This window comes from Micropterus dolomieu, linkage group LG16 (assembly GCF_021292245.1).
Source record: "Micropterus dolomieu isolate WLL.071019.BEF.003 ecotype Adirondacks linkage group LG16, ASM2129224v1, whole genome shotgun sequence".
NCBI lineage: Eukaryota > Metazoa > Chordata > Actinopteri > Centrarchiformes > Centrarchidae > Micropterus > Micropterus dolomieu.
In genome coordinates this window covers 20,172,562-20,184,711 of record NC_060165.1, presented here as the reverse complement: position 1 = coordinate 20,184,711, position 12,150 = coordinate 20,172,562, and the positions used below count along the sequence as shown (strand labels likewise).

The following is a 12,150-nucleotide window of genomic DNA, read 5'->3' as shown; positions in this document are numbered from 1 at the left end:
ATCCTGCGCACAGGGTCGCGGGGGGGCTGGAGTCTGTCTGACCCTTTGCAAAGAATAAAACCCTTAAAAGACGTCTGGATTGGACTCTGTATTTCAGAAGACTCACTAAAGAACATCCATTAAACTTAGTCATGTATTTTAGTCGAGTCTTTGAACCATGTCATCTTTGAATTCAGTCTGCTACAGACAGAAGTCACCTTTTAATCCAAGTAGATAGAGTAAACAATTCAGTTACAAAATAACTTTTAGTCCATCCGTGACTGACGGAGCCTGTGAGCGCTGGTGACAATCCTCTTGTTGCTGACTTTATAAACTCTAACCCGTGCGCATGTGTTTGCATTTCTCCACAGAAGATTAGTAAAGTAAGGATGTCCCAGACTGTCCCTCCGATTCTCTCTGTCCTCCCCAGTCGGGCTCTGGTTGATCAGAAGTTCAAGGTGGTGGTGGAGAATCTGCCTCCAGGATCTCCAGTAACACTACACTCCCTCCACCACTCTGAGGAAAATGACTTCTGGGAGGCATTCGGACACTACATCAGTGATCATGGGGGAACAGTGTGTGGTGGGTTCTCTTAATTTTTGTCACGTTCCTAAAGCTGATTTTTAAATTTAAAAGTGCATCGATGTCTGAAATCTATCACGTGCAGTGAGGACAAACGGCCTGCTAAATGCTAAACACAAAAAGATCAAAGGTGTTCGTCCTTGACTCTACAGCTAACTTGCTTCTTGGATATTTTGTTTTCTTGTTGACATTTCAATGCTTTTTTTAGTTGCAGAGGATTTGAGTTTTGGAGGCACGTACACAGGAAAAGAACCCATGGGTTTGTTGTGGAGTATGCGCCCTGTCCCAGGCAGCCGCAAAGGCCTCAGGTAACATGATGACCGGGCAGAATCTCCTCAAATCAACATCACTGTTTAATTGCCTTATGTGCCTCTGTAATGATTAATGAAACAAAGGGCCTCATGCAAAAACATTTTAGTTTTCTTATCTTGACTATATAAATTATGAATTTTCTGTCAATTGAGTAATCAGTGAATCTACAAATCACTTCAGCTCTAGTACAGACTCCGCTGAGCCTTTTCCTTGTGTATAAAGCCTTGTGGCTCCAGAGGGAGCTGTGCAAAGTCTAATAAATTGAGTCAGCGTTGGTTGGGAATGAAGCTTGCAGACCTCTGTAGTCCGCATCTCATCTCTGAAGCAGGCTAGCGGCTGGAGGCTATATACACCTAATCTTTGACAAAACTGTTGGTGGTTGAGTTGCATTTTGGGGAATGTAGGTGACAGGTTTTGATCATTTACAGCTTCAATTAATCAATTATGAACTGAGATTATGAGATTGGTTTTTGATTTCTAAGCGCTTGTTAATCAGTAAAATGCAGCAGACAGCTACAGTGCACAGAAATCCCTGAGTATGTCATTAAGTGAGGTTTGCACACTGTGAATGTAAAATGTTAAACTCTGCCCTTTTCCCTGCCTGTCAGGTTGAGAAAGAGGGACGTCTGCAGCCCAATGTTGGTCAAAGTCTCTGTGTACAGTGGACATGTAGCTGAGGGCTTCATGGAGCAGGCTCCTCTGGCATCGGTGCTCATAGAGCGATTGTACATGGCTCCAGGGGTCCAGAGGATTGATATCAGAGAGAAAGGAGTGCGGGGTACTCTGTTTATACCTACAGGTACACCTGCTTCAACAACAGAAACAAAATTCTCTCCTCTTATATATCTTTTGTTGATCTTCAGAGAGACTGGGTGTATCCCCTGAACACATTTGTATTTTATTTTGGCATGATAAATGATAGGTATCTTTCAAATCTGTTTTCTCGAACCCCGGAGAGTTTACCCCCTTGGTGCTGTTCGTTTGGGTTTGGGGGAACGCCGGTAACAAAATCTTGTGCGAACCAAACAACCACACTCTGGTCCGCCTCGAAGGGGTGGTCTCATACCGCTGTTAAGTGAACTCTGGAGCTGTTCATTTCTGGTGTGAAAACCATTCAGACTAATCACTGGAAGCTACCGTTGCATGTGTCATTTAAAATAATACTTAATATTTATTATTCCTTTATTTAATGTAATATTGTTATTTAAAAAAAATTAATAATTAACAGAATACGTTTTGTTTCCAAGTACACTGTGTTGCTGTAAAATTACGGCTGATTTTGGATAGTAATGTACCGTTATTCATAAATACAGCTAAATACTGTAAATGTTGACTCCTTGGGGGAACAAAATAATAACAGCAAGCTACTGTACAATCTCACGGTATAATACAGTATTTTTTGTTTTGTTGCTCAAGTCTGCCCATAACCGATCTGAGCACAGCCATGTTGCTTCATCCCACCATGTCATTGAGCACATGGTTAATATAATTAAAAATATATATATATGTTGTTCGGTATTATAGAGTAGAGATTTTATTCAACATAGAAGGAAGGATGATAAAGACATAAAGAGCTGAAGACGATTTTCACCTGGATTCTGACCCTGCAGCCCTGAAGTGGACGAAGCGGATCACCACATGTTGCTTTCTTCCTGCCTACTAAGCCTGCACACCGTTATCCATCCTGTGTTTGTGGCTCACTTAACAAGGTAATTTCAATCTTATCATAGTCAGCATCACCCTGTTTTGACATTTTGTGTTGATTGTATCAATTGTAAAACACATTAGCATAACAAAGTGAATACTAGTTACATGCTAAAATATAGATTAATACACCAGATAGATATATAGAGCGTCATTAGGTTGTCCTGACATCTGCCATGTTTCCCAATAATGGTAATGGAAATTATTACAGGATATTATCTATTTGCGTTAGGAGTGAGAAACTTGCCACTTAAAATTGAGCTCCAATATAGCCATCTGCAATGTTGTTCTGAAATACAGTTATTAACGTCCTATGTTTGGTCTTTAAACAGCCAAGCTGCTACAGGTTGTGTCCTTCGCTTCTCTCTTGCTCTGTCCGTCTCCCATCTGCTGCAGGTTCAAATACTGAATAAGGTCTATAAAATAATAATGAAAAAACTCCTGCAGGGAGCCATTGTCAGTCATTTAACCATTTTTCTTCTTTACCTTAGTATAAAGACTGATAATGCCTACTCACTCTCCAGATTTAGAAATCTACATGGACAGTTTATTGACCAACCTTATTTAGGCTACATAAACTATACCAGCAATTTGGAACTGCAATAGACTGCACTTACGCTACACTTCTTCTACTTTCTCCATGATATTGCATTCAGCAAAACTGTAACAATAGACACCATGGTAGAGAAATCAAACCATGCTATGTCAGAGATTTAGGAAACATGCTAAGTTGAAAGACTGGTTTCTCTTACAAGAATACTATAGCCAGTAGTTCCTCTTTTGAATTTTTCATTCTGGAGAGGAACATCTATTTGTGTTTTGGTCTGTATGATCCCACCCATTAAACATTTAGCCAGTCCCATTTAGGCAACCCAGGTTTATGATTTGCAAAAAAAACATTGCAAATGTAGACATTAGCTGATCAACCTACAATGTAGGAGACATCTTTTGCAATATTCAAAGGTAAATGTACTCATTCATGTAGATTTAGTGTCCTCATCCTGGCAACGTGCATGATTTTCGAAGTCTGGGTGAGGATGGGGTGGTGGGAGACAATCCTCAGACAATTTTCAGTTTGGACTGATTATTCACTCATAATTATGAGACACAGACGTCATAACCATGTGAAAATATTAAAACATTTATTTGGTGAATGTGAGGGGATTACATATCAACTGCAAATAATTCTCTGTTATTCCGTTTTTAGGCACTTCAGTGGTATCAACCCCAAGAGGGGAACAAAGGCCAGCCAGGGGAAGGTGGTGCCCAAGAAGACCAGGAAGCTGGTCCAGAAAAACGCAGCAACTGTGAATCCCCATGTGGCCACCCTTTGAGGAGACTTTATGTAGTCTACAACACATCCCCACACAGGACTTATAGCTGAGTCCAGTTGTTTGAGTTGAGTAGTGATAGTTCCAGGTTTGTTTCTATTTCTATCTCATTCGCTTTCTATTGCACGTCATCATCATAACTCATGGACACTGAAGGCAGGGTATGGTATGGTAAGTATGGTATGAAAATTGTTGAAAGAACCTGCTTGAGATGATTAATTGTTGTTATGGATTGTATTTTACAAGAATTACAGTACTTGAAATTTGTTAGCTGCTGAAGGTGTATGAAGCAGTGGCTTTAATACATAATGTTACATGGCCACCTCTTGTTCAATCAAAAATTAAACTGAATATAGGGTACATGGACGAGGCTAGTAAAGCAAGAACCGCTTCAGAAATTGCATGTTACTGTATTGTATTTTAAAGAAATGTACTTATTTTAAAATTTCTCATTTTATTTTTTTGATACCACATTGACTTTAATAAATGCCAAATATTGTAAGGCCAATTCTCGTCTGAGCCATTTGTATGCTAGCAATTTTGAGGTATTTTGTTTTGAAAAGTAAATGTTTAAATCATTAGCTAACAGTAGTGTTATACTGTAAAAATTAAATAACAGCAGTAAGTATAACAAGTATGCAGTAAGTATAACTGTAAGCAAACAAACAGTATTATACTCAACAACAAATATAACAACAAATACATACAATATGTAATAACAGGCTAACCTTTTGATATATTTAACTTATGTGTAGGGATACAGTCCCCTCCAAAAGTATTGGAACGGTAAGGTAAATTCCTTTTGTTTTTGTTGTTCACTGAAGACATTTGGGTTTAAGATCAAAAGATGAGTCTGAGACAAGAGTTCAGAATTTCAGCTCTCATTTCCTGGTATTCACGTCTAGATGTGTTAAACAACTCAGGACATATCACCGTTTGTTTGAACCCACCCATTTTTCAAGTGAGCAAAACTATTGGAACATGTGACTGACAGATGTTTCTTGTTGCCCAGGTGTTGCCTTTTAGGTTGATTGTCCAAACATTAAATAGCTCTGCATGACTAGTCTAAGTTTTCATCCTTGGTTCAAACCTATAAACACTGCATTTCCTGTTAAAGAGGATAAAGCAACATTAAGACCAATGAGCTGTCTATGGGAGAAAAGCAAGCCACTGTCAAGCTGAGAAAAGAAGGAAAATCAAGCAGAGCCATTGGACAAACATTGGGCAGAGCAAGCACAACAATTTGGATTGTCCTGAAAAAGAAAGAAACTACTGGTGTACTGAGCAACAGACGTCGAACAGGTCGGCCAAGGAAAACAACAGTAGTTGATGACAGAAATATCGTGAGAGCTGTGAAGAAGAGGCCACACCACAAGATGCAAACCACTCATCAGCAGAAAGAATCGGAAAGCCACATTAAAATTTGCAAAGAAGTACAGAGATGATGAGAAGTGATGAAAAGGCCAAAGTGCTGAGAAAGAAAGGAACTGCTTATGATCCGAAGCACACAAGCTCATCTGTGAAGCATGGTGGAGGTAATGTCATGGCTCGGGTGTGCATGGCTGAAAAAGTGGAAGGTTTTAGACCGGCCAAGTCAATCAGCTGACCTTAACCTAACAGAGCATGCATTTCACCTCCTTAAGAGGAGACTGAAGGGAGAAACACCCCGAAACAAACAAGAACTGAAAGAAGCTGCGGTAAAAGCCTGGAATAGCTTCACAAATGAAGAATGCAACAGTTTGTTGATGTTGATGGGTCGCAGGCTTGAGGCAGTTATTGCAAGCAAGGATTATGCCACCAAATATTAAATGTTATTTACTTTAAGATTATTTGTTCCATTACATTTGCTCCCCAAAGAATGCTGTGGTCTAATACAAATAATGATATGTCCTGAGTTGTTTGACACATCTAGATCTAGAGCTGAAATTCTGAACTCTTGTCTCATCTTTTGATCTTAAACCCAAATGTCTTCAGTAAACAACAAAAACAAAGGAATTTGCCTTACCGTTCCTATACTTTTGGAGTTGACTGTATATATGTATTAATTCATTCAGTCAAAGAGATACATATGGATTCTGTAAACACAAGCTGCTTTTATAATAAGGCATTTACTAGCCAGTTGCATGGGCCATAATGGCTCACCTACTTCACTGGTTCAGTTTGTATGACAAACAAGTTGTGCGATAAGACCGTCTGATGCAGAGTTTCTACCTCCAACCGCCTGCTTTGTTAAATTATTTAATTCCCGCTGTCTTCTGAGACGTTCATGTGCGTGTCACTCTAAAGTCTGCTGATCCAGACCAGCACCAACATGAACCTGACGGTGCTCCATGATGATATCCAGGTAGAAATCTGGAGAGTTCTGGATCTGTGTTTTCTGTGCCAACTATATGACCAATAATCAAATGACATTTCCACCACATGGCTTTTGTTTACAATTTGTTGACCGTTTGACTTTTGCTTTTGTGAGTGCAGACCAGATGGAATATTTTAACATGTATCATCCTCGCATTGGTTCAATTCAGGAACCAGGCTTTTAGGCATGAACCCGACCTCAGACCATTTTAATAATCTGTTTTTTCTTGCCTCAGGTCCAGGACCCTTCCCCGGGCTGTTGGATATGTGGGGAGGTGGTGGAGGGCTGTTCGAGTATCGTTCGGCCTTGCTGGCTTCCCGTGGTTATGTTTCATTTGCGCTGGAGTATTTCGCACCCGGTGAACAGAGGTCAGCAGATGTAGAGTTGAACCTTTTTGAGGTTTGTGTTATTTTATTACCTCCAGAGTTCTGTGTGAAGGCGTTTTATTTTTATTTTTCAATGGTTAAAGGTTCAGTGTGTAAGATTTAGTGGCATCTAGTGGTGAGGGTTGTGAATTGTGGTGAGGGTTGTGAATTGCAACCATCTGTCCAGTCTACCACTTTCCCCCTACCCTTACAAAGAACGTAGGACAGCTACGGTGGCTCTCACAGCACAAAAGGTGTCTCTTCTGAGACAGCAGAGAGTGCGCATTCAAGAAATGAGGTTTCTTTAGGTTTATTTATTAAGAAATTATATTTACTTAATTATTCAGTAAAACCATATGTTATTGTGACTTGGCTACTGACAGATAACATGGAAAATGTAAGCCAAGAGTGTGAAACACTGTCACTGTTTCTGCACCACAGTCCATTGATAAAGTTTATAGTAACGCATTAAAACTGTCCGCCAACAATAAGATTTGGCCTGTGGTCAGATTATGGTTCTTTGATAGTGGCAAAAAAAAAATATAAATAAATAAATACTTTGATAGCGGTGCTGAAATAGTTCTCAGTCATGGCAGCAACAGTTACTCACATAATCACTTCCTCTTTGTGGTTTTGCCTGCAAAATAAAAGTACGAGAAGCTTGTTTACTGCAATGCTGTATTTGGAGTTGAACTGAGCTTTTACTTAAAAGCCTTAACAACATTAAGAGTCTGAAGCCTGCTTGACACACCTCTGAAAAAGCCTTCAGAAAACGTGATTCCCCTAAATGTCCTCTGCCTGGAGATACTGGGGAATTGCAAAAGCGTCCATAGGTTGATGGATGTGGATCAAACACGAAACAAAAACAGTGCAGCAAATGCCGTGATCTGAAAAACATTCGCTGCAGAATCCATTTGTTGGAGAGAGGAAAAAAATGTTTTGCCCCAAAGTGGGGTCAAACACTCAACCTATGATTTGCAATTCATGCACCTTACCAACTAAGCTAACTGAACAACATATTGATGTAAGTCAATTATGTGTCAGTTATGTGTTATTTTCTAATCCACCATCTAATGGTTGAAAACAATGCTCTAATGTAAAATTTATTTGTCGACCCCTGCTGTATATTATTACTACTTCTTCTTCTTCTAACGCACATATTCAACATAGTGATGAGTGTCTGCACTGCCTGAATTCTACCAGAAGTAGAACAAGAAGAACGTAGTGACGAAACGAGCTCTGTAGCGCTGTCCGTTTTCAGCAACTGTAGAAACATGACAATGCAACGTGGTGACGTCCATGGAAGGCGGGACCCGCGGTTATGGAGAAATAAATGGCTCATAAAAACATAATGGTTTATTCTGTAAGGTCTTTACACACCACTGAAAACATAGTTATGGATAATATATTGTATTTCTGTCAATACATCCTGAGAAATATTACACACTGAACCTTTAAGTGTGTAAGTTTTAGTGACATCAAGTACTGAGGGTTGCAAATTGAAAAATGCTCACTCGCCGCATCTGCATATCTTACCAAAATAATTAAAACACTATACTTTTTTTGTTAAAAATACAATAGAAACACAAAGTAGTCCTAATAGCCATAATTTTAGCTTGTGGTAAAACGGTGCAACGTTTTTAATGTTATCAAATTAAACCGTTTGGTGCTTCTGTAGAAACTTGGCAAGGCAACATATCGACAACCACGCAGTGCAGAGGGTGCTGCAGCACACCCTAATGACAGGAAGAACACATTGTGCAAATAACATGTGCAGACTACATAATGGGCACTGTTATATGACAACATAAAATACAGCAGGTTAGTGCTTAATGCAGGGGATTTTCATGATATTACAGCCTAATAATTTGACTTCAGAAACTGTTTGCATTGTTTTGTCACGATTATAGTGTGACGCATGAATCGGCTCTTACAATATCTTGATGATCATGTACAGACAAACCATCCACCCGCCCTCAACTCAACTAATTATTTGCTAAGATTTATGCCACCTCTATTGGTCCTTTTAACTTTCCAGGTGATTTGTTTATGGTGTTGATGTTCGAGTGTTTTCTTTAACAATTAACTTTCATAATTAGAGAGGTTGCTGTTAGTCATTTAAATTTAACGTTTTCATGGGCGCAGTAATATCACAGTAAATATCGTGGGACATTTATGCAGCAAAACTAAAAATTGTAGATATAAACTTGACACAACAGGACAGAGGAAACTCTGCAGAGGAAAAAGAATTCAATATTTAGCTTCTGAAATAATTTCTGATGGAGCTCAGAATTGACATTTTACTCTCTGGCGTACCGGGACTTTTTCTTGCGTACTGGCACATCTCACAAGCTGCCAGTAGCTGCCCTCTTGAAAGCTTGTGTTAAAAATGTTCTGAAAAACAGCAACAACAAATGTTAAATAACAAATGAAAGAATGCACAATAATAAAACATGCAATGCAATTGAAATATAGAAGAAACTAATGTGCATTGTCCAAAAAAGTAACTTAAGCTAAAACAAAAAGCTGCTGATTACTGCATTATATTTTAATATTTTGAATTGTCACCTGTCATTTTGTTTCCCTTCCTATAAGTAAAGATATTTCCACCATAAATTGGTGCAGAAATTAAGTGTTTAATGATCAAAGTTGTCACACCCATTGTCTGAGCCCTCATGTCTCCACCACTTTGCAACATAAAGTGATGCCCCAATCAGCAAACTTTTGAAATGTTGAACTCATTGTTCTGCATGAATGGTTATGACAAGGTAGTAGCTACTTAGCATTAACAAATCAGAGACTAACAACCCACAAAAAGTAAACAGCTGTTTTTTCCTACTGGAATTCATATGGTAGCCTACTATTGGTAAGTTACCCCTTATTTTATGTTGTAATCAACAGAACATCTTTGGGTTTTGGGCTATTTGTCAGACAAAACAAGACATCTGAAGACGTCTCATTGGGCTTTTGGAAACTATGATGACTCTAATCCAGGGATACTTGCACCCCAGGGGGTATTATAACTTGGAAAAACTATGGAGTAGCTGACCTAAATAACTTGTATTTCCCTGGCTGCCCAGGCCTCGCACTAAAGAGTTATAAGTTGCCTACGCACTATTCTATGGCACACAAAAATAACATTGTCAGTTCAAATGTATGAAATAATATTGTAACAATATCTGCTTCTGTATCGTTAATAATTAAAAGAAAATCCAGTTTAAAATCAATTTAAATGAACACAATTGGAACATGACTGGTAATCTTGATGAATTATTGCTCCTCTCATTTGGAAAAGCCATATATCCCAGAATGCATTTGTCACTAATCAGTTTTGTCATGTTTAGTTTTAAAATATGTGTTCAGTTTATCCAAATAATGCCTATTTGGGAATTAAATATATGATGTCATTCCTTTTGGAAGATATATTTTGGTCTCACAGATTACAGTTTGTCTGAAGGCAATGTTGATGGTCATGCTTTTATTCGACAGCACTGTCTCTGTATGGAGGACCGATCCTGACACATTCAGAAATAAATACAGAAATAAATAAATGCTCAATAAATAAATAAGCATCCGATTAAATACACAAAAAAATAAATAAGTAAGTAAATAAATAAATGTAGGTAGTAATTAAATTATACTAGGAGACATAAATGTATATATCTATTTTAACTACCTTATTTATTGTCCGTTATAATCTTCAACTTCATTTATTAATTACTTCTTTTTTAAATGTACTTATGTGTGTGTTTTAATATTTTTGTCTGTTTTATTCTTGCGTTGCATTTTCTACCCTATTTATTTTCACCCATGGTATTTATTTCTGCCTGTCCTTTTTACATTTCTGTATGCATTTCTGCCTCATTATGCAAATGAGGAGGGGCTGTGTCTCAAGGGGTGAACTTCTCTCCTATTGGTGGACCAGTCAGACGGGAGAGCTCTAGGCCTTCTCTGCCTGCAGACATCAACTAGCTGCTCCTCACACAGTCAGATGGCTTCCTTCAGTGTGCTGAGGTATTTAGCAACTCTGTTTGAAGACTACCAGCCATGTCTTCCTTCTCTTTTCATGTGGACGCTCTGACCTACAGAGATTTCAATTAGCGACTTATACGGACACAGAACTGCAGGAAAGTGAGCTGTTGTTTCTGAGAGCCACATCAGTTTATTTATTTACTTTATTTTTTTGTGTATTTAATCGGATGCTTATTTATTTATTGAGCATTTATTTATTTCTGTATTTATTTCTGAATGTGTCAGGATCGGTCCTCCATATCTCTGTGGGCTTGGGGGTCCTTTAATGTACAGATATCACCATATTTAAATAAAAATATACAGTACATAAATCAACAGAGGCAGTGCTGTCTGTTTTCTTTTTAAATATACAGTACAGGAAATCTTGATTGACTGCATCTCACTGTGAACTACACAATTTTCTGTTCCATAAAAAGTCTGTTAGGAAACCATTTACAAGTTGAGATTATTTTGTTACAGTGCAGTTAAATACAGATGTGTCATCACTAAAGCCAGGTTGAGCTGGGGATGTCAGCAAGAACAATTACAAATGATCGTGCTGCGCCCTCCTGTCCTTCAAATAGCTGGTAAAAGAATGCTCTTGGAAATCTCCTGTATTTTACTTCTGCACAGACAGCATTTTGTATTCTCAAAGACCATCCTCAAGTGATCCCAGAGAAAATTGGACTACTTGGTCTTTCCCTCGGCTCGACTGTGACCATGTATTTGGCAGCTGAGAGCACCGTTATCAAGGCAAGTAACAAATACAGAACATATTGGAGTCACGTTTTCTTTAGCCTTGAATATGTGGCTGTTAACCTGGTCCCACGGAGTGCAGAGAGTTGGTTTGAGATCTCCCTTTCTTTTAACCAAAGAATTAAAATCCCTTGATGCATGTTTTTCTTGGATAAAAAAAAACCCCTTAGTTTTCTGGCTTAGTTTGTGCTCTATTCCTGGATGCACTTTCACTCACTGAGCCTCGCCTGAAACAGTTTGGAGCCTCCGTCTTATGGTGTATCACTGTGTTGTGTTCCAGCCTCGTTGTTGTGTTTGTGTCAGCAGCAGCCATGGTTATGCGCGTGGAGGGCCCCTCAGAGGAGTCTTTGAACTGATGCTCAAGTAGGTACTCTGTTCTGTAAGTAACATAAAAACAAAACTCAGAGTTTCACAGTTGCAATTATGTGAACATCGTGAACATTGTGATGGCAGGAATTCTCACATAATGCGTGTGGATGAGAACAACTATCAAATATGGCGAGATGTGGGTCTAGGACTTACCAGTGACCTATCAAAGAAAGTGGACGTAAGTACTTGTTTTCTGTTATTAGGGGTATAATGCACTTTAGGTTTTATATGTGGAATTCATCAATAAGTATCAGACAAAAAGGTTCAGTTCAGTTACATGTTTTTGCATCTATAAGCAGGAACTCTTCATGCAGTCTGTTCTTGACTAGGTTTATTTCTCATACTGTTTGAGTTGTGCCAACATGTTTTTGTGTTTTACAAACCA

General features: G+C 38.6%; 1 protein-coding gene across 2 annotated transcripts in view; it reads left to right on the top strand.

Annotated features, from left to right (window-relative positions):
- The first annotated feature begins 353 nt into the window (after positions 1 to 353).
- LOC123985189 (peroxisomal succinyl-coenzyme A thioesterase-like) overlaps positions 354 to 12,150 on the top strand; it is a 25,710-nt gene continuing 13,913 nt past the window's right edge. The window contains exons 1-7 of one of the 2 annotated variants that reach the window (XM_046072630.1): positions 354 to 561; positions 770 to 869; positions 1,482 to 1,672; positions 6,500 to 6,663; positions 11,274 to 11,393; positions 11,677 to 11,759; positions 11,850 to 11,943. In XM_046072630.1, coding sequence (XP_045928586.1) covers positions 369 to 561; positions 770 to 869; positions 1,482 to 1,672; positions 6,500 to 6,663; positions 11,274 to 11,393; positions 11,677 to 11,759; positions 11,850 to 11,943 — 945 coding nt within the window. In that variant the 5' untranslated portion in view covers positions 354 to 368. The remainder of the gene's footprint in view (positions 562 to 769; positions 870 to 1,481; positions 1,673 to 6,499; positions 6,664 to 11,273; positions 11,394 to 11,676; positions 11,760 to 11,849; positions 11,944 to 12,150) is intronic. The other variant, XM_046072629.1, reaches the window with a different exon arrangement.